Genomic DNA, 21,691 nt, shown 5'->3' with positions numbered 1-21,691 from the left:
GGAGGAGGAGGAGGAAGAAGAAGAAAGAAAGAAAGAAAGAAAGAAAGAAAGAAAGAAAGAAAGGAAGGAAGGAAGGAAGGAAGGAAGGAAGGAAGGAAGGAAGAAAGAAAGAAAGAAAGAAAGAAAGAAAGAAAGAAAGAAAGAAAGAGAGAGAGAACAGGACCTTACCAGATCATTTGGGGGAAAAAAAGATATTGAGTAGTAGGTTTATGTTTCCTCTTTGAGACTGATTAGTGAGATGGAAATAATCAATTTCCCCCACAGTTTCTGTCAGGGTGTGTGTCTGTATAGCAGATGTGTGCATGTGTTTTTTTTCCTTGGTGTTTTGAAAAACCTTAAAAATTAACATGGATGCTTTGTTTAAAACTATTTCAAGCTCTATTAAGGCTTTTCAAGGACCACTTATCTTCACACCACACCGCATTTTTGTGAGCCCAGTAAGGATTACAGACTCATTTTAGACAGTCAGCTGGTACAGAAAAGCCAGCAGAAGGGAGAGATATTGCAAAATCCCAGAGGGGCCCCAGCTTGAGCTGAGGCCAATGAACATCAGCAGCAGCTAGGGCAGAAGGGAGATGGTCTCCATCAACAAGCTTGCTGTCTCTTGAGGAGATGCCTCCCAAGGGAAACTGAGGTCCAACCTACCAAAAGCTATTCTTCCTGTTTTCTCATGTTTCCTCTTTCTTCCAACTTAAGGGTTACTCAGTCAAAACCTTCTCTTCGTTTCCCGTCCCAAACTCCATTCTCGAATGGAAGAGTGGAGAGGACAATTCTAAAGAAAAGAAATCATCAACCACAGGGAGTCCCTGGGTGGCTCCCAGCAGTTTGGCGCCTGCCTTCGTTCAGCCCAGGGCGTGATCCTGGGGTCCTGGGATCGAGTCCCACTTTGGGCTCCCTGTGTGGAGCCTGCTTCTCCCTCTGCCTATGTCTCTGCCTCTCTCTCTGTCTGTCTCTCATGAATAAATAAATAAAATCTTAAAAAAAATAATCAACCACAACCCTTTTCTTTTTATGATCCTATGAATATGTTTCCTGTGTGCATGGTATGTGTGTGTGTGTGTGTGTGTGTGTGTGTGTGATCTTGACTAATTTTGGATTCTCTGCCTCCAGGCTTGCAGCAAAGAGTTCTTATGACCAGGGACTTTCTTTGTCTTTCTGACCATTCTAGAAATTCCCAATAAATAGTCTTTTTCCAGAGGAGGTTCTATAAATATTAATTCATCAGCTGCCTTATCATGGTACGGTGGCAGCCACGCAATCTTATGACTAATTAATAACTGTTGCTAAAATATTAAATAACTATTCATTATGCAGTCTAAAGACTTGCAGCCCTGGATATGTGCTGTTTTCATTAATTGGGCTGAAGGACAAAAGTTATTGGTGGTCTTGACTCCTGATCTTGAAATATAAATGATAAGAGCAAGAGAATGTTTCTCTGAGCTATACAAGAAGGTTGTTTAGATTCTCAAACCTGGGCATTTAAGAAATTGTGATGGTTGCCATTAGATTTGGAAACTGTGAGCAAAAGGAAAGAGTAGTTTCCTTACAGCCAAAATAAGGAAGCTGAGGGGCACCTGGGTGGTTAACCATCCATCAGTTGGTTAACCATCCAACTCTTGAATCTCAGCTCAGGTCTTGATCTCAGGATTGTGAGTTCAAGCCCCGCATTGGGGTTCATGCTGGGCATGGAGCTTACTTAAAAATAAAAAAACAAGGTAAGGAAGCTGGGATTGTAGAATGAGACAGACATGGGTTCAGATCTGAGCTTTTAAACGATTTTATTTATTTATTCATGAGAGACACACACACAGAGAGAGGCAGAGACACAGGCAGAGGGAGAAGCAGGCTCCATGGAGGGAGCCTGATGTGGTACTCGATCCAGGGTCTCCAGGATCAGGCCCTGGGCAGAAGGTGGCGCTAAACCGCTGAGCCACCTGGGCTGCCCCAGATCTGAGCTTTTAATACTTACTGGTTGTGAGAACATTGAGCAAAGAATCCTGTTGAGCCTTGATGCCCCAACTGGAAGGGAAGATAATGTTACTCCACTCAGAGGGCTATTGTGAGGATGTATGAAATGGTCATTTCATCACATTCGTCTGTTTTATTGTTTTCATGGTACTGATCTGCTCCGAACTGCTGGACTTCGTGTTCTTTGCTTCCTGACTGTCTCCCTTACTTGATTGTCACTATCTCTCCAGAAGACTTTTCTGCCTTAGAGCAATGTCTGTTACACAGCAAGAATCAAGAAATATTTGTTGAATGAATAAAAAGAGAAGGGCCATCTTTCCGTGGAATATCTTCAACAGTTTTTTTTTTAAAGATTCTATTTATTTGAGAGAGAAAGACAGTGAGAGCAAGCACAAGCGGGGGTGTGATGTGGGGAGAGGGAGAAGCAGGCTCCCTGCTGCTCAGCAAGGAGCCTAATGCGGGGCTCTATCCCAGGACCCTAGGATCCTAACGTGAGCCAACCGGGACCCCAGGATCATGACCTGAGCCCAAAGCAGACACTTAACCGAACGGCTAAGACTATTATAGCTGTCTAGGTCTCAGAACAGAGAGTAAGTTTTTCATATATTAATTCATATAATTTATGAATTATAATAATATTCATATCTCCATTCTATATACCTCCCAGGATTTGACATCTACTACGGAATTAACAAATGCTTGTGGAATAAGTATCAAAAAAATGAAATTAAAATCATGATGAGGGGCGTGAGATCATTGTAACAGTGCTATGAATATGAATTATTTATTTAGGAGGGAGGCAGTGAAGAATGGAGCCTAGTATGGGTTCAGATCTCAATTCTGCCAATTCTTAGATGCCAATCACTTAATTCTGAGCTTCAGTTATTTTTTTAAAAAGATTATTTATTTATTTATTTGAGAAAGAGAGTGAGTGAGAGAGAGAACAGGAGCGGCAGGAGGAGCTGAAAGAGAGGGAGAAGCAGACTCCCCCCTGGGCAGGAAGCCCTACTGACTCAGGGCTCATCGATCATGGGACTCCAAGCTGAAGGCAGACTCTTAACCTACTGAGTCACCCAAGCACCCCCCTGAGCCTTACTCCCCCCCCCCTTTTTTTAAATTTTATTTATTTATTCATGAGAGACGCACAGAGAGAGGCAAAGACACAGGAAGAGGGAGGAGAAGCGAGCTCCATGCAGAGAGCCCGATGCAGGACTCAGTCACAGGACTCTGGGATCTTGCCCTGAGCCAAAGGCAGACATTCAATCATTGAGCCACCCAGGTGTCTCTGAGCCTTACTTCTTGTTTGATGGGGCTGTTAACGAATACTCTGAAGGGTGTTCTGGTGGATAAATGAATAGGCGTATTCTGACTCCTAGGTGCTCAATAGCTTGTATTATTTTGTCATGAACATTCACTTGCATTAATATTCTTCATAAACATTATTCTGAATGACTTCATAATATTTAATCTTATGGATATACCATTATTATGGTTAACCATTTCCATATTGTTGAATGTTTAGGCCAGTTACAATTTTTCTGCTCATAAACAGTACAGACCTGTACATCCTTTTTTTTTTTTTCCTGTACATCCTTGTACATGCAACTTTGACTATAGGGGTCTGATTATTTCCCTTGAACAACTTCTTCAGAGTTAAATTACTGGATCAGAGGGTATGCATCTTAATGTTCATCTGATTCATTTGCTTATTTATTCCTTATGAATACTATTTTTTCAGAGCAATTTTAGGTTCATAGCAAAATTGAGAGGAAGGTACAGAGATTTTGCATATGCTCCCTGCCATCACACATGCATAGCTTCCTTGATCTTCGCCGCCCCCTCTAGATGGTACATTTGTTGCAACTGAGGAACCTACACTGACACATCATCATCCCCCAAATCCATAGTTTACATTCTGGTTCACTCTTGGTGGGGTGTACATTCTAAGCTTTTGGACAAATGAATAATTACATGAATCCATCATTATGGTACCAAACAGATTATTACTATTTTAAAGATTTTATTTATCTATTTATGAGAGACACACAGAGAGAGAGAAGCAGAGACACAGGCAGAGGGAGAAGCAGGCTCCCTGAAAGGAGCCCTATGTGGGACTCGATCCTGGGTCTCCAGGATCATGCCCTGGGTGGAAGGCAGGCGCTCAACTGCTTGAGCCATCCAGGTGTCCCCAAACAGATTATTTTTACTACCCCCAAATCCTCCATGCTCTGCCTAGTCATCCCTCTCTCCACACCCCAAAGCCCTAGCAACCACTGATTTTTTTCTGCCTTTTCCAGAATGTCCTATAGTTGGAATCACACAGTATGTAGCTTTTTAAAAATGATTTATTTATTTATTTTATAGAGAGGGGGAAGGGCAGAGAGAGTCCTAAGCAGACTCTACAGATGAGCGCAGAGCCCAATGGGGCTCCATCTCACAACAGAGGCCCATGCAGGCTCCATCTCATGATCTGAGATCAGGGCCTGAGCTGAAACCAAGTCAATTGCTTAACTGAGGATGCCACACAAGCGCCCCACATGTAGCCTTTTCAAATTGGCTTCTTTCACTTAGTAATACACCTTTAAGTTTCCTCCATGTCTTTTCATGACTTGATAGTCATTCCTGTTTTTAGCTCTGAATAATATTTCATTGACTGGATGGACCTCAGTTTATCCATTCACCCACTCAAGGGCATCCTGGTTACTTCCAAGTTTTGAAAATTATGAATAAAGCTGCTATTAACGTCTGTGTGCATGGGTTTGTGTGTGTGTGTACATACATTTTCAAGTCCTTTTATATCAATGAGTGCTTTTTTAAAAATTCTAAGTGCAGGGCAGCCCCGGTGGCTTAGCGGTTTAGGGCTGCCTTCAGCCCAGGGTGTGATCCTGGAGTCGCAGGATCGAGTCCCACGTCGGGCTCCCTGCATGGAGCCTGCTTCTCCCTCTGCCTGTGTCTCTGCCCCCCCCCCTCCTCTCTGTGTATTCTCATGAATAAACAAATAAAATCTTTTAAAAAATAAAATAAAATTGTAAGTGCAGTACAAAGACAGCAATCTTCACCGCAACCATTACAGACCAGTCCCACTCTGCATGGCAATTCACATTAACAATTTGGAATGTGTTCTCCCACACATTTTTCTCTACACACGTTTCTTTCCTCTATTGTTTTAATAAAATGGGATGGCGGGCGTATTTTTAAGATGCATGTCAATCAGTGTTGAATACTGATGAAAGAAAACAATAGTTAAAAAAAAAAAAAAGAAAACAATAGTTCAACTCCCACTAGGTCGCACTTACTAAGTGCCAGATGCTGGGCACCAAGCATTGTGACCGGTGCTTTATTTTCATCAGGTTTTGAGTGCTTATGGAGTACCAGACACTTTAGTAAAATAAGCAGCACCTACTGTGAGGCTCTACCGAGCGCTTATGAACAAGTGTTCACTGTGCCCAATTTTTGCATATACCTCATTTAAATATGAAAGCAGGAAATGAACCTCTAAGTTCTGTCGAGGATGGGGCGTTCTGGCCCCTGCGAAGGATGCACACCCGAGGAGGGAGAGGAGGGGAGGCGGCGGCTTCTTCTGCTGGCGCACGGCAGATCCCGGGCGCCCCTGGGTGGCTAGAGGTAGAACGAGGGGGAAGGTCAGTCTGAGGACAAGACCCATCGAAAGGCGAGGCATAGAGGTCCTGCAGATTTGGGAGGCCCGGGCCGCCTGGGGGCGGGGCCAAGCGGGGGGCGGAGCCTGTATTGTCCGCTCCGCGGGGCATGCCGGGAGCCCCGCCCCCAACATGGCGTCTTACTGACAGTTGGCTGCCGAGCGGCAGAGGCGGGTCCTGCTCCTCAGGGCGGCGGCGGTGGCGGCGGGGCCGGGGTCTCCCGGGCCGGGGGTGGGGGGATGGCGGCTCGGACCGCCTAGGGCGGAGCTGCACGGGCGACGCGGCGAGCGGGGCGCTGCAGGCGGGCGCGGCTGCTGCTGCTATGGACTGGTGATCTCGGCGGCTGCTGCTCGCGTTTCCCCCGGGCCGGGCGGCTGCCCCTCACCGTCCAGCCCTCAGCCAGGGCCATGGGCTCGTCGGCGGCCGCGGCAGCTGCGGCGGCGGCGGCCGCGGACTCGGCGCAGTGGCTCTCGGTGAAGGAGGAGACCATCTTCCTGCACGACGGGCTGATCCGGGTCACCGACCTAGCCGAGCTGCCGAGCGAGATCCTCGGGGCCCCGGAGGCCGCCGACACCGACTTGGAGGTGAGCGAGGCTGCTCCCCGGCCTCTGCCAGCCCGTTAGCCCGCCCGCCCCGCACCCCAGGGCTCGGGCCATCGCACCTCTGCCTTACCCCCACCCCGAGGCTCCCCAGAGTGTGCCCCGGCAGGTGTGTGGGCGCAGGGCGGACAGGTGGGGGGCCGCGGCCGCAGATCCGCAGCCCGCCCGCCTCCCTGCCTCCTCAGGGCCTCAAGCTCGCGGGGGATTGCATTTGTGGTTTCATTCTGAGCGTTCTGACACCCAGCATTTTATTAGACTGTCACTCGGCACGGCCTTCACGCCCTGGAGGAGCCACCGTCGCCTCCCCGGCTCTCTCCCCTCCCCCACGAGCCCTCTGGACTCACTTGCAGGGCACACCCAGGTTGCTTAGCTTTGGGGACGTTTTAATTTTAACGTTGTATACCTCTCCCTTTCTCATTGCCAGTCCTATGTTGATCTCCACCTCGCCGGTACCCCCACCCCCGGAGGGTATTGGCAGCTGTCGGTCCGTGATGGACAAACCGGTAACTTCTCTGTGTCGTGCCTCGGACCGACACGGGGCCTTTGTCAGGGAAGCGAGCGGTGTGGACAGCGAGGGTGATGCTACAGGGGCCCTCCGTGCGCTCTCCGCAAGGGGTCACGGGCGCTTTAGGCCTCAAGGCCTTTTTCGTGAGCTTGGGAGTCGCCGGGAAGCCGTGAGCCGTGGCAGGTGCAAAAGCAAATCTCCGCATTTTTGCTGCTGCTGGGTTTGGAGCAGAAGGAAACCAAATATCTCGGTTGTTGAGAACTTTCCACTGACTTCACTTGGTTTCATGTTTGCCCAGAGGTGGGAATACTGGCAGTATCCTTTCATCCAGGCCAGCCGATGCTGACGCTGCACCCCCTCCACTTTGGGGTGATATTTTGATGTGTAGGTAGCATGGGGTGTCATTCCTACTGTCGCAAGGAAGACTCTCTAGGGTAGGGCGCAGAGAGGATGGCCTATCTTCTGGCTAAAAACGGAATGCGAAAATCTTTTGTGTTTTGCGGTTTTGCATGCACTTTGGCTTTCAGCACAAGGAACGTTTATAGAAATGGATTAAAATACATTACAGTGTGTTTCTGGAAACGGTAGTGATCAGATCGCGTTCGCCAAGGCGTTTGGGCGTGCTTGAGATGCGAATGCGTTCCACTGTGTTTTGTGTCTGGGTTTGAGGTTGAGGTTGCAGTATTCCCATTGTGAACTCTTAATTGACTTATTTTTCAGTTTGGCCACCGAAAAGGGAAGAAGTTGATAGGGAATTCCTAACATGGGATTATGGTTTTATTATGCCTCATTTGGGCCTATTCTAGAAAAAGCAAGTGTTTTATTGGCTTGAAAAGTCAACGGGTATTATGCTATGATGGTGGAATCTTTTTATTTAATTGACTTTGTTGTATGTGAAATGTGGAAAGTGGATGCTCTTTTGTTCCTTAAACACTAAGTTTAGAGATCCCAAAATTTGATATGTATATAACATGTTTATTTTTAGGATTAAAAAGGTAGGAATAGTTCAAAATAACTGAGCTGTTAAGTTGGCTTTCCCAAGATGTTTACTGCATAAATGTATTGAGTATTTGTCAGCTCTTTCCACAGAAGAATGATCTCAAAGAAAACCTCCCTGGTTTGGTAGATTTTTAAAAACTCAAAGAAAATGTATGTTCTGACCTTCCATGACTGTCAGTGGTGAAGAACTTTTTTCATTTCTTTCCATTTGCTATATAGGCTAGCTATATTGTATCAGTAGAAATGGATAGCTAAGAATAGTTTTGTGGCTGTTAGATTTGTGTTTGCAAGGGTTATTAAGTAATATTAAGTATATCCTATGTGTCAGACATCATCTTATTAAGTTCCCAAAAGAATCCTAGTAGGTAAATATTGTTACCTGTTGGAACAACTATAAATGTTGCACCCATTGTGCAGATGAGGCAAGCAAAATGCAGATTAAGTATGTGACTTACTCAAGGTCACACATAGAGATCTTGGACATTAACTAGGGTCTGTTGGTCTCTAACATGTCTGCTCCTGATCATAATATTCTACTACCTCCTTGTATGTATGATACTCATATTTGTAATTATCTAAAATTTCATAACTGGATACAGATAGGATAATAACCAGATATTTTTATATCCTTTCTAGTAATCTATTTTTTTTTTAATATTTGAGGAAGATTAAAGGTTCATCAACTTTTTAAAAAAAACTAACATTGAAATGCTACCACCCCTATGAAGTATGCTCTTCTAAGCCTCTTCCAGTAGACTAGCTGGATAACAATTTTTTTTTCACAGGCTTTTCTAGTTAGAATCCTTCCGTTGACAGTTTTGGATTAGGACAAATTTGGATTAAGCTGACTAATTTATGACTGGCAATATTAATGCATATCTGTGTACTAATTGCAGTAGAATCTCAGGATTTTAGAGCACGAAGAGGCCTTAGAGATAATCACTTTCCTCATTTTAGAAAAAAGTTATCTGAGGTCCGGAGCTGTTATGACTTGGTAGTGAAATTAGTTATGTCAGGACAGGTGACTAGATCCAGGCTTTCCTACCTTTGAATTCCAGTGTTCTTTTCACTTTGTAAGTGCTGCTCAAAGTTAAATGTCCATTTGAGAAAAGAATCCATCCTATGAAGTCGATTAACATTGACTTAGCATTTTAATTTAAGCAAGAGCCCAGCATTTGAATTAAAATTTTTCTTCCTATTTTTTCTTCCTAGTAAATTCTAAACAGATTTAATCTATCTATCTATCTATCTATCTATCTATCATCTATCTATCTCTCTATCTCTCTCTATACCCAAGATGGGGTTTGAACTCACGACCCTGAGACCAAGAATCAGGTGCTCTTCCAACAGAGCCAACCAGACTCCTCAGAGTTTATTTTTTTAATCAATAAATAATGTGTAATCAACAAATTTCTTCAGTAAGTATTTGTGGAATTCAGAAGTGATCTGGGCCCACTGTCCTGGGCATTGAAGATGCAGCAGAGGATAAAATAAAACCTTTGTCTTTAAAAAACTTTTATTTGAGTGGGAAGATATAGACAATAATGATAATCAAATATGTAGTCTATATATGTATACATGTACATAATACCTGATAAGTGCTGTGGAGACAAATATAGCTGGGTAGGAGGAATGGGGAGTGATGGTGGGGAAGGGCTCCCTCTTAGGATGGGCAGGAAAGGAGAGCACAGAATGGCATTTGAGCAGAGCCCCGAAGGAAGTGAGAGTGTGCCTACCATACGGCTATTGGGGAAAGTACATCCTAGACCGAGGACAGCAAGAGCTAGGGCCCTCAGAGGGCAGCAAGCATCATTAGAGGCCCTAGTTTGGAGCTCTGAGCCCAGTAAACCAAGGGGAAGAGGAGGATGATGAGAGATGGGGGGTGGGTGGTGGTGGTAGTGGTGGTGGATGCAGATCAAGTAAGGCTGGAAGATAAGGACTTTTTTTTTTTTTTAAAGATTTATTTATTTATTCATTCAGAGAGAGCGAGAGAGAGGCAGAGACACAGGCAGAGAGAGAAGCAGGCCCCATGCAGGAAGCCCGATGTGGGACTTGATCCTGGGTCCCCAGGATCACACCTCAGGCTGCAGGAGGCACTAAACCACTGCGCCACCGGGGCTGCCCCAAGATAAAGACTTTGAATCCACTGGAATGTATTAGAAATGAAGAGTGGGAAAAAAAAAAAAAAAAAAAAAGCAGAGTGAGGGCTTTTTTTCTTGGTGTTTAAAATAGCTACCTGAAAAAATAAAATAAAATAGCTACCTGTATTTATTTTAATTTCATGTTGTTGGCAGAAAGTGAAGGTGTGTAGGAAATTATTTTTTTAAGTGTGAAATAATTTAAGAAATTATTTTTTTTAATTTAAGAAGTTAAAAAAAACTTAAAAATGACAACTCAAATATTGCATTATGCATTACATTTCCTAGAACATTAGTCTTTTTTTTTTTTTTTTAAGAGAATTTACAAGACAAAAAGGAATAGCTTATTTGTGGAAGTTCCAAAAGGTTCCTGTTTCCTATCTCATTTTGCTTCAGACTCCAGTGGGGACGGGCATTGCACATATGGATGTTGACAGAAAAGCTCATTGATTTGCCCAAATTGGCTAAGCTATTTTGTACCCTGTAGTTTTTTTTTTTTTTTTTTGTACCCTGTAGTTTAATTTTGAACTCAGGCATTTAAGTTAATATTTCTTATTTTTCATTGTGTGTGTGTGTGTGTGTGTGTGTGTGTTTTAATAAGAACCCACCCCATCCCCACACACTTATGCCAATTCAAAAGACTTGAACATGAAGGTTCATTGCAGCTTTATTTGTGCTTGTCAAAAACTGAAAACAATCTAAAGGTCCATCAACAATCTAAACAGATGTGATTTATGCTGGGTGGAAGAAACTAGATAAACAGGAATAAATATTGTAAGATTTCACTTATGTGAAATTCTAGAAAATGCAACAATAATTTGTGATGGTTGTATATTATGCATATGTCAAAACTCATCAAACTGAGTGTTTTCAATATGTGCAGTTCATTGTATGCCTGTTACATCTCACTAAAGCAAACGAACAAACCCTATGTAAACCCAGAATGCTTTACTTGAGAACTATTTAGGAAATGAGAAAAGGCTCAGGAGGGTTTTTTGTTTCCTGTTTGTTGTTTTGCTACATGAGGGAAGGAGTCAATCAACTGAAATGAGTTAAGGCTTTGAATACTTAGGGTACATTCAGATGAAGCCTTTGAGATAATGCTTTATTTTTTAAATTTTTAAAAAAGATTTTATTTATTTATTCATGAGAGAGAGACACACACACAGAGGCAGAGACACAGGCAGAGGGAGAAGCAGGCTCCATGCAGGGAGCCTGATGTGGGCCTTGATCCCAGGACTCCAGGAGCACACACTGGGCCAAAGGCAGGCGCTAAACCGCTGAGCCACCCAGGGATCCCCTGAGAGGATACTTTAGATTTATAAATGTTGATGTATTCTCCTAGGAGGATACCACCAGCCAGTTTATCCTTTGGTCAGATTCATTCTGAAGTGGTTTATGTACTTTTATAGAATTCCACATTCTAAATTTAGAAGAGGTAATGAATAAATGAATAAAACTACCTTTGCTGCAAGTAAAGTTAATGACAGTGTAATTAATGAGCATTGGAAGAAGAGTCAACTGAATCTTTGTGCAGTGTTCTGTGAGCTTGAGCAACAATGGCTCAACCAGCTCTCAGGTTTGGCTGGCTAGAATGAAATACCTTATGACTGTGGGAGGCAGTATTTGCCTAAAGGTCAAAATCAGATTTAAAGAGTAAGATGGGGACTGAAATTCTAGCCCCATACTAGCTGTATGATTTTAGGCAGTTCCACACCTTTAGTAATCCCTGGTTTCTTCTTCCACTGCAACTACCTTGTCATCATTGTCCCCACCTCTACTTATCGCCATGACCACAGCGTCAGCATGTTGTGTGCCAGGCTCTGTGCTAAGCACTTCACACCCATTATCTCATTCAATCCTTGTAAAAACCTTATAAGTTTGTTACTTTCGTTATCCTCATTTTACAAATGAGGAGACTGTGGCACGGAAGTGAAGTAACTTGTCAAAGGTCATATAATTAACAAAGCTGAGAGTGAAATAGATCTGTCCAACTCTAGCCCAGGGTCCAGGTTCAAAAATTATGTTAGACACCTCATCATTTGTAGGAGGGGAGTAATAATAGGGTTAATGTAAGGATTAGATAAGGAGGGATGTGATTATGTACTTAGAGTATATGGGCTGTCTTTATAAGGTGCTTCATTGCTGGAAAGTTGTTTTTTGCATATTCAGTCAGCTGCCCTTTGTATATGAAAGCAAAACTGTGCCATTGGCAAAATTTTCTTTCTTCTCAGGATGCCTGGGTGGCTCAGTGGTTGAGCATCTGCCTTTGGCTCAGGGTGTGATCCTGGGATCCTGGGATCGAGTCCCATATCGGGCTCCCCATGGGGAGCCTGCTTCTCCCTCTGCCTGTGTCTCTGCCTCTCTCTCTCTATCTCTCATGAATAAATAAATAAAATCTTAAAAATTTTTTTTTCCCTCTTGAAGTGGATAGTGGAGATAGGGTGTGTGTGTGTGTGTGTGTGTGTGTGTGTGATCCCTCTGGAATTTTCTTCCTTCCCAATTTGTTTGCAGTCTGGCTAGGCAGATGAGATAATAGTTTTCATTTCAGTTTTCCTCCAATTGTATGTCTAAGGTCTTGCTAAATAAATCAGTTTTGATTATTATCTGTCTTCTTGGCTTTCATATTGACTGTCACAAAATAACACCTGTTGGCCTGGGCTAACAGGTAGATTGTCATGCTCCTGTTCTTTCCTAAGTAATAAGGTATCTGTAGTGATAATTATGAAAGGCTTGTCAAGTCCCAAAAGGACCCCATGCTCTCTCCTCCCTCCCCCTCTTTCCGTCTTGTTTTACAGTGGTGTTTGTGGGATGAACACAAGGAGCATAGTCTGCTTTTTAAGATGTTTAGTCAATATTTATAGACAAATATAAATAATAGCAGGTGATCAACTGTAGGATAAATGCATAGCTACTTCCAAAGGAGAGAAGACTGCAGATATATATATAAGATTTTATTTATTTATTCATGAGAGACACAGAAACAGAGACACAGGTAGAGGGAGGAGAAGCAGACTCCATGCAAGGAGCCTGATGCGGGACCAGATCTCCAGAACCCAGGATCATGCCCTGAGCCAAAGGCAGATGCTCAACCGCTGAGCCACCAGGTGTCCCAAGATTGCAGATATTGTATAACTATTACTCTATTACTTTCATCCTGCTTTTTTTTTTAAACACAATTTATGGATCCATTAAAATATTTTTTAATTTTATTTTTTTCTATTAAAAAGTTTTAAAATGAATACATGAATATATCCTTATAAAAAGTGGAAAAACAGATGAAACTGAAGTGTCTTTTACATACCATCCCTAATCCGGGTCTCCATCCACTCCTCACCACTTTTATTTTTATTTATTTTTTATTATTTTATTTTATTTTATTTTTTTCCTCACCACTTTTAAATCAGTACTCAAATTTTTATTTATTTTATTTTATTTTATTTTTTTTTAAGATTTTATTTATTTATTCATGATAGTCACAGAGAGAGAGAGAGAGGGGCAGAGACACAGAGAGAGAAGCAGGCTCCATGCATCGGAAGCCCGATGTGGGATTCGATCCCGGGTCTCCAGGATCGCGCCCTGGGCCAAAGGCAGGCGCCAAACCGCTGCGCCACCCAGGGATCCCAGTACTCAAAATTTTAATGTGTTCTTTAAGATCTTGGTTTTTTTCTTAATATTTTATTTTTAGGCAATGTCTATATTTAAGGTGGGGCTTGAACCCATAAACCCAAGATCAAGAGTTGTATGTTGCATGTTCTACCAACAGAATCAGCCAGGTGCCCCAAGATAATTTTTAAAATATTTATTTATTCATTTGAGAGAGAGAGACAGAGAACACAAGCAGGGGGAGAGGCAGAGGGAGAGGGAGAAGCAGACTCCTTGCTGAGCAGGGAGTCTGAGGAGGGACTCCATCCCAGGACCCTGGGATCATGACCTGAGCTGAAGGCAGACGTTTAACCATGTGAATCAGCCAGGTGCCTCCTCCAAGATCACTTTTGAATGTGTATTTTTATGTGTGTTTGTGTGCATATATGCTTTTTATTATTTTTTTCTTACAGAGAAGATGTGATGCTAGACATATCTTTTCATTACTTTTTAAGCCAATGATATATATATATATATATACATATATATATACACACACACACACACACACACATATATGGCAGAGACATAGGCAAAGGGAGAAGCAGACTCCCCGCAGGAGCCCCAATGTGGGACTCGATCCCGGAACTCTAGGATCACGCCCTGAGCCAAAGGCAGATGCTCAACCACTGAGCCACCCTGGCATCCCACCAATGATGTGTTTTGATCTTCCTGTACTCCATATACAGATCTACCACATTTTTTTTCAGTGCTGCATGGGACTCCAGAAATACTAGTTTATCTAGCTGTTCCCTGATTGATGGGTGTTTTAATTTCCTGTTGCTGTGCTAACAAATCCTCACAAAGTTAGTGGCTTAAAACAACACAAATTTATTCTTATCTTTGCTCTTATGTTTCTGGAAACCAGAAGTCTAAAATGAGTCTCACTGGGCTAAAGTCAACTGCTGGCAGGTCTGCTTCCTTCTGCACGTTCTAGGGGAGAATCTGTTTCTTGGCCTTGTTCACAGCTTCTAGTGCTTCTTCCTCTCTCTTGAGAGTGTGTTGCCCTGGTGTCCGATCTGTCATCACACGTCTTCTCTTTGGCTCCTCCAGCATCGCTTTTGTTAGGACCCTTCTTCTTCTTCTTCTTTTTTTTCTTTTTTTTTTTTTTTAAGATTTTATTTATTTATTCATGAGAGAGAGAGAGAGAGAGAGAGAGAGAGGGAGAGAGGCAGAGACACAGGCAGAGGGAGAAGCAGGCTCCAAGCAGGGAGCCTGTCGTGGGACTCGATCCTGGGTCTCCAGGATCACACTCCGGGCTGAAGGCGGCTCAAAACTGCTAAGCCACCAGGGCTGCCCCCCCATCTAACAACCCTTAATTTAATCATATCTGCAAAGTCCTTTTTGCCAACCAAGGTCACATTTACTGGTTCTGGGGATTAGGGCTTAAATATCTGTAGGGGGGCATTATTCAGGCCACCACAATGAATATTTTCATTCATTGTGGTGTTTTCAGATGTTCACTTTTTTTTATTTTTTAATTTATTTTTATTTTTTATTTTTTAAAGATTTTATTTATTCATGAGAATACACAGAAAGGAGAGAGAGAGGCAGAGACACAGGCAGAGGGAGAAGCAGGCCTCCCTCTGAGCCACCAGGGCTGCCCTTCACTATTTTTAAAAAAATTTTTTTTTATTTGAGAGAGAGAGGGACAAGTAGACCGTGCATTGAGCACCGGATGCAGGCCTGGATCCTGTGACCCTGAGATCATGACCTGAGCTGAAACCAAGAGTCAGACACTCAACCTACTAAGCCACCCAGTTGCCCCTTCAGTTTTCACTATTAAAATTCGTCCTTCAGGGAACCCTGGGTGGCGCAGCGGTTTAGCGCCTGCCTTTGGCCCGGGGCGCGATCCTGGAGACCCGGGATCGAGTCCCACGTCGGGCTCCCGGTGCATGGAGCCTGCTTCTCCCTCTGCCTGTGTCTCTGCCTCTCTCTCTCTCTCTCTGTATATCATAAATAAATAAAAATTAAAAAAAAATTTATAAAATTCGTCCTTCAGGGCAGCTCCGGTGGCGCAGCGGTTTAGGCTGCAGGCGGCCTAAGGCGTGGTCTTGGAGACCGGGGATCGAGCCCCACTTCGGGCTTCCTGCATGGAGCCTGCTTCTCCCTCTGTCCCCCACCCCCCTGAATAAATAAATAAATCTTTAAAATAAAATAAAATAAATAAAATAAAATAAAATAAAAAAGTCCTTCAGTGCATATATCCTTGCATGCCTGTTGTGTACATGTTGGAATATTTCTCTAGAGCAGTTTCTGAAAAGCAGAATTGCTGGATCATGGGTGACCATTAAAAAAATTTTTTTTTTCCTAAGATTTTATTTATTCTATTTGAGAGAGAGTGAGAGAGCACGAGCAGGATGGAGGGACAGATGGAGAAGGAGAAGCAGACTCCCCAAAGAGCAGGGAGCCTGTCACGGGGCTCAATCTCAGGGCCCTGGGATCACGACCTAAGCCAAAGAAAGCGGCTCAACTGACTGAGCCACCCAGATGGCTGGTCATTTTAAATTTTATTAGATATTGCCAAATTGCTCTCCAGAGTTGACCATATTAGTTTGTACTCCAGCAACAGTGTTTGGTAGAACCTCTTTTCCTTGCACCCTCAAAGAGATTATTTTAGAATTCATGGATTTGCTTAATTTTATCATTTGTTTAAGCCAATGGCTTTCTCTCCAAAAGAGTAAGCCTATAGATGTAATTGGGTACCTGGAAATACTAGCTAAACCATGGTCAGCTGAAAAAAGCCAGAGTGTTCTGTTTTGCTGCCTACCTCTTATCACTTCACTTCAGAGGACTTCTCTTGCAGCTTGATCTTTGCTCCTGACATATACTCATTTTGGTTGGTAATCCAGTTAATACAGACCACGTCCATATTTAGGCAGGAGAGAGCAACTTCTTATTCTGATAGTCTGGGGATGCTGCCAGATTTGAGCAGTGCCAGGGAGCTGCCCATTCTGGGAAGAGACACACTGGCCCCTGAAGTGTGTTCAGAGTGCATGGTGGTTGTTAGGGAGACTGTTTAGGCCCAGATTGTCTTAAAATTTTCTCTCTTATGTGCCAATATAAAGGGTAATTCTACCTTTTTTTTAAACCTGTATGAAAAATAACTGACATTAAGTTGATTGTATTTTTTTAAAAGATTTTATTTATTTATTCATGAGTGACAGAGAGAGAGAGGCAGAGACACAGGCAGAGGGAGAAGCAGGCTCCATGCAGGGAGCCTCATGTAGGACTCGATCCCGGGACTCCAGGACAACGCCCTGGGCCGAACGCAGGTGCTAAACCACTGAGCCATCCAGGGATCCAAGTTGATTGTATTTTTATGTTATGCAAAACTTTTTTGCTTATAAAGAAGTAATACATAGATGTAGAAAATAAAGAAAACCCCTATATGTGTAAGAGAGAAAAGAAATATCCTTTGTACCATCTAGAAATAGTTATATTAATTTTTCACTATTTCCTTCCATTCATATATTTATATATAAATAAAATTGAGATTAAATGCTATATATAGTTTTATATCCTTTAAGCACTTATTGGGAACAATTTTGTCAAATTAGATTTAAAAACATAATTTAGGTGGGCAGCCCCGGTGGCTCAGCGGTTTGGCGCCGCTTCAGCCCACGGTGGGATCCTGGAGACCCAGGATCAAGTCCCATGTTGGGTTCCTTGCATGGAGGCTGCTTCTCCCTCTGCCTGCGTCTCTGCCTCTCTCTCTCTCTCTCTCTCACTCTCTCTCTCTCTCATATGAATGAATAAATAAAATCTTAAAAAAAAAACAAACCATAATTTAGGGAAGCCTGGGTCGCCCAGCGGTTGAGCACCTGCCTTCAGCTCAGGTCATGATCCCAGGGTCCCAGGATGGAGTCCCACATTGTGCTCTCTGCAGGGAGCCTGCTTCTCTCTCTGCTTGTGTCTCTGTCTCTCTCTCTCTGCCTCTCATGAATAAATAAATAAATAAAATATTAAAAAAATAAAAACGTAATTTATTTTATTTTATTCCTTTTTGAAAAATTACTCTCTACATCCAATATGGGGCTTGAACTCACAACCCCACAATTAAGTAAGAGTCGCATATTCGGGCCACCCGGGAGGCTCAGTGGTTTAGCGCTGCCTTCAGCCCGGGGCGTGATCATGGAGCCCTGGGATCGAGTCCCATGTCAGGCTTCCTGCATGGAGCCTGCTTCTCCCTCTGCCTGTGTCTCTGCCTCTCTCTCCTTCTGTGTCTCTCATGAATAAATAAATAAAATCTTAAAAAAAACAAAACCAAAACCAAAAACTATAATTCTTAATGGCTACATAGTAATTTGTGGATATATTTTGGTTGTCTTGTTGTATCTTAGTGCTTTTTCCTCACATCTGCTGGGTTATTTTCTTTCTTTCTTTTTTTTTTTTTTTGAAGATTTTATTTATTTGAGGGAGAGAGAGAGAGAGAGAGAGAGAGAGAGACGGTGAGAGAGCGAGCACAAGCAGGGGGGTGAGAGTGAAGCAGGCTCCCCGCTGAACAGGGAACCTGATGTGGGTCTCCATCCCAGGACCCTGAGGTCATGACCAGAGTTGAAGGCAGAAGCCCAACCGACTGAGCCACCCAGGCACCCCACTTTTTAAAAGTTTGTTTGTTTGTTTGTTTATTTATTTATTTATTTATTTATTTATTTATTTATTTAAGTAATCTCTATACTCAACATGGGGCTTTAACTCAAGATGAAGAGTCACATGCTCTACTGACTGAGCCAACCAGGTGCCTCACATCTGCTATTTTATTTTTAAGAAAGATTCATTTATTTATTTTAGAAAGAGTGCAAGCTGAGGGAGGGGAGGAGGAGAGGGGGAGAAAGGGGGGAAGACAAGCAGACTCACTGCTGAGTAGGGAGCCTGACCTGGGGTTTGATCCCAGGATGCTGAGATCATGACTTGAGCTGAAATCGAGTCAGATGCTCAACTGAATGAGCCACCCACATCTGCTATTTCAAAGATAATTCCAGCTTAGAGGAGGCCAAAAAATTTTTGTGTTTAGTGTTGTTTGATAAATTGTAAATTTGTAGTAATTATTTAAATGTGTTTCTGTGATCCATTGCTACTGATAGTTTATAATTTAAGGGGATTTTTATTGTGCTGTATGATTCCTTTCCTGATAATGTTGAATATTTCTGAGGAGCTTTGAGTTTATAAAGTGCTGTTAAGAACAATTGTAGAATAATTAATGTTCCGTGATGGGACACTTGGGATGGACACACTTAAATCCCTTGTGTTTCTACTGATACCTGCGGTTGGCTGAATTACTAGGTCATAGCACAGTTTGTAGCAATTTTAGATTAACAATAGGAGATGTGTAATTTGCAAACCATTTTATGCAAATTGTAGGTTTAGTAATTCTAATGACTACAGATGCGTATTTTATATCAACAAAATGTTGGGGCGCCTGGGTGGCTCCGTGGTTGAGCATCTATCTGCCTTTGGCTCAGGTCGTGATCCCTGGGTCCTGGGATCAAGTCCCACATCAGGCTCCCTGCGGGGAGCCTACTACTTCTCCCTCTGCTTATGCCTTTCTATGTCTCTCATAAATGAATGAATAAAAATCTTAAGAAAAAAATACCAACAAAATATTAATGTTCAGCTTGTATTTGTAATGAATCTTTTCTGTGTTTACTATATTTGCTTTGTGCTTTGTAGTTTGTATTACTGATTTCAAATGAACAAAGACTAATATAGATGTAACTATTTTCAGGGCAGACTAGAAAATCTGGACCTCCTATCTCTTTCATATGTTTGCTTTTCTTACTGTTGAGATAAAATAATTAAGAATGTTAAAGGAAAATCTGTGTCAGCATATTTTCATCAAAACCGTGGTACATAATAGAAGAATGAGTTTCTTTATTTCTTGATTCTGATTCCCTTTGATCATCCAGTTGTGGTGTAGCTGAATGACAACTACTGGTTTATTTAATCTAGAAAGGAGCAAAATGGTTGGAAAGGTAAAAATATACGTGGGTAACTTTGGAGGAAGCATGTTTTGAGCTTATAATAAAAGAAGTTTCCTTTCCCTCAGGTGTTCTGAACCTGAAAATAGAATTCAGGCACCATCTATAGAATTCAGGGGATCTATGAACTAGAATGGGGAAAATTTTATCTTTATTTACTCATACCTTAGATGAAATTCAACATTTCCTTCAAATATGAATGTAGTAGAATCCTAATAGTACTGGTAGAACCTGTGACTTTCTATGACCAGTACAAATCATATATATTTTCATATCATATTGTAGATGTTAAACATATCTTGAAATATTGTTTATGTTCACCATCTCTTGGAAATTAGGGTAAATATCGGATCTTGTTATTCAATATACTGAGAATGAAGCTCCTATATATATATTTTAAGCTCCTATATTAATAGTACAAATAAAGCATTTCGGTAACTGTATTTCAGTATACTGTAATTGAAGTTTATAATCCCATCTATTTTACACATTTACAAGCATTATCTGAGAAGGGTCAACAGACTTCACTGAAAGCAAATGGTGAAGGGCCCCCCGAGATAGCCTTTCTTTCTCCCAGCATCTCTCCTGTTTTAGTTGAAGTTTGCTAAAGACCAGCATAGTTTGCAATTTTCTGAAATAAAAGTGACCACATTTTGGAAACTCTGTTAGAGTTTAATATTTTCTCTGTTAGAAAATGTTATCCTCCTACAAATTTTTCCATTACCTACTGACTGCAAACTATTAACTAGTATTAATTTTCTTGGATAATCTGATTTTTGACCATTTGCCAAACATGTATCATTAACAGTGAAGCTTTTTTTTTTTCTTTTTTTAAAGATTTTATTTATGGGGATCTCTGGGTGGCTCAGCGGTTTGGCGCCTGCCTTTGGCCCAGGGCACGATCCTGGAGTCCCGGGATCGAGTCTCACATTGGGCTCCCGGCATGGAGCCTGCTTCTCCCTCTGCCTGTGTCTCTGCCTCTCTCTCTCTCCCTCTCTCTCTCTCTCTGTCTCTCATGAATAAATAAATAAATAAATCTTAAAAAAAATGTATTCATTTATTCATGAGAGACAGGGGGAGAGAGAGGCAGAGATATAGGCAGAGAAAGAAGCAGGCTCCCTGCAGGGAACCTGATACAGGGCTCGATCTGAGGACCTCAGGATCACGATCACGACCTGAGCCAAAGGTCAACACTCAGCTACTGAACTACCAGGTGCTCCTATCTGTTTATCTGAGGGGGGGGGGGGGAGCTGGTATGGAGGGAGGGGCAGAGGGAGAGAGAGAATCTTAAGCAGGCTCCATGTCTAGTATAGAGCCCTGCCCAGGGCTCAATCTCATGACCCTGAGATCATGACTTAGGCTGAAATCAAGAGTCGGATGCATAACCGCAATGGACATTCAGGTGTGCACCTCCCCCTTTAACTTTGTAATTGTAGCTCATGAAAAATACTAAATTCCATATATGTATAACATATTTCTATTGAATAGCACTTCTTTTTTTTTCTTTTTCTTTTTTTTTTTTATTTATGATAGTCACACACAGAGAGAGAGAGAGGCAGAGACACAGGCAGAGGGAGAAGCAGGCTCCATGCACCGGGAGCCTGACGTGGGATTCGATCCCGGGTCTCCAGGATCGCGCCCTGGGCCAAAGGCAGGCACCAAACCACTCCGCCACCCAGGGATCCCCAATAGCACTTCTTATATAGTGGTTTCAGCATACTGTGGCTTCAGGGTCACGTCTAGCAGTCTGTTTTTATAAAGTTTTACTGGAGCAAACCAGCTCATTAGTTTACATTTTTTGTATGCCATTATGCTACAATGCAGAGTTGAATGGTTGTGACAGAGACCCTATGACCAGCAAGTCTGGGGGTTTTCATTTATACTATTTTCATTTCATCCGTTCAGTGATTCTATGAAGCAGTAGAGAAGATATTATTTCACGAAAAAGGTTTTGAGAAGCCAACTAATTTGTCCAAGTTCATGTAAGTAGTTAGTGCTAGGGTTAGGACTCTCGTTCTGAGTGATTTTCCACTATACCTCTGCTATTTAGTAAGCACTTGAGCTGATAACCTGTTATCTCTGGGACAATAATTAATGGCTCCTATTTTTTAAAAAATATTATTTATTTATTTATTCATGAGAGACCGAGAGAGAGGCAGAGACACAGGCAGAGGGAGAAGCAGGCTCCATGCAGGAAGCC

The 21,691-nt window shown here is 42.5% G+C and overlaps 1 protein-coding gene across 7 annotated transcripts in view; it reads left to right on the top strand.

Annotated features, from left to right (window-relative positions):
* Positions 1–5,876: 5,876 nt before the first annotated feature.
* Positions 5,877–21,691, top strand: part of HECTD4 (HECT domain E3 ubiquitin protein ligase 4) — a 188,764-nt gene continuing 172,949 nt past the window's right edge. For all 7 annotated transcript variants that reach the window (XM_077875703.1, XM_077875698.1, XM_077875701.1 and 4 more), the window contains exon 1: positions 5,877–6,208. In XM_077875703.1, coding sequence (XP_077731829.1) covers positions 6,032–6,208 — 177 coding nt within the window. In that variant the 5' untranslated portion in view covers positions 5,877–6,031. The remainder of the gene's footprint in view (positions 6,209–21,691) is intronic.

This window comes from Canis aureus, chromosome 27 (genome assembly GCF_053574225.1).
Source record: "Canis aureus isolate CA01 chromosome 27, VMU_Caureus_v.1.0, whole genome shotgun sequence".
Taxonomy (NCBI): domain Eukaryota; kingdom Metazoa; phylum Chordata; class Mammalia; order Carnivora; family Canidae; genus Canis; species Canis aureus.
This window is presented reverse-complemented; position numbering and strand designations above follow the sequence as displayed.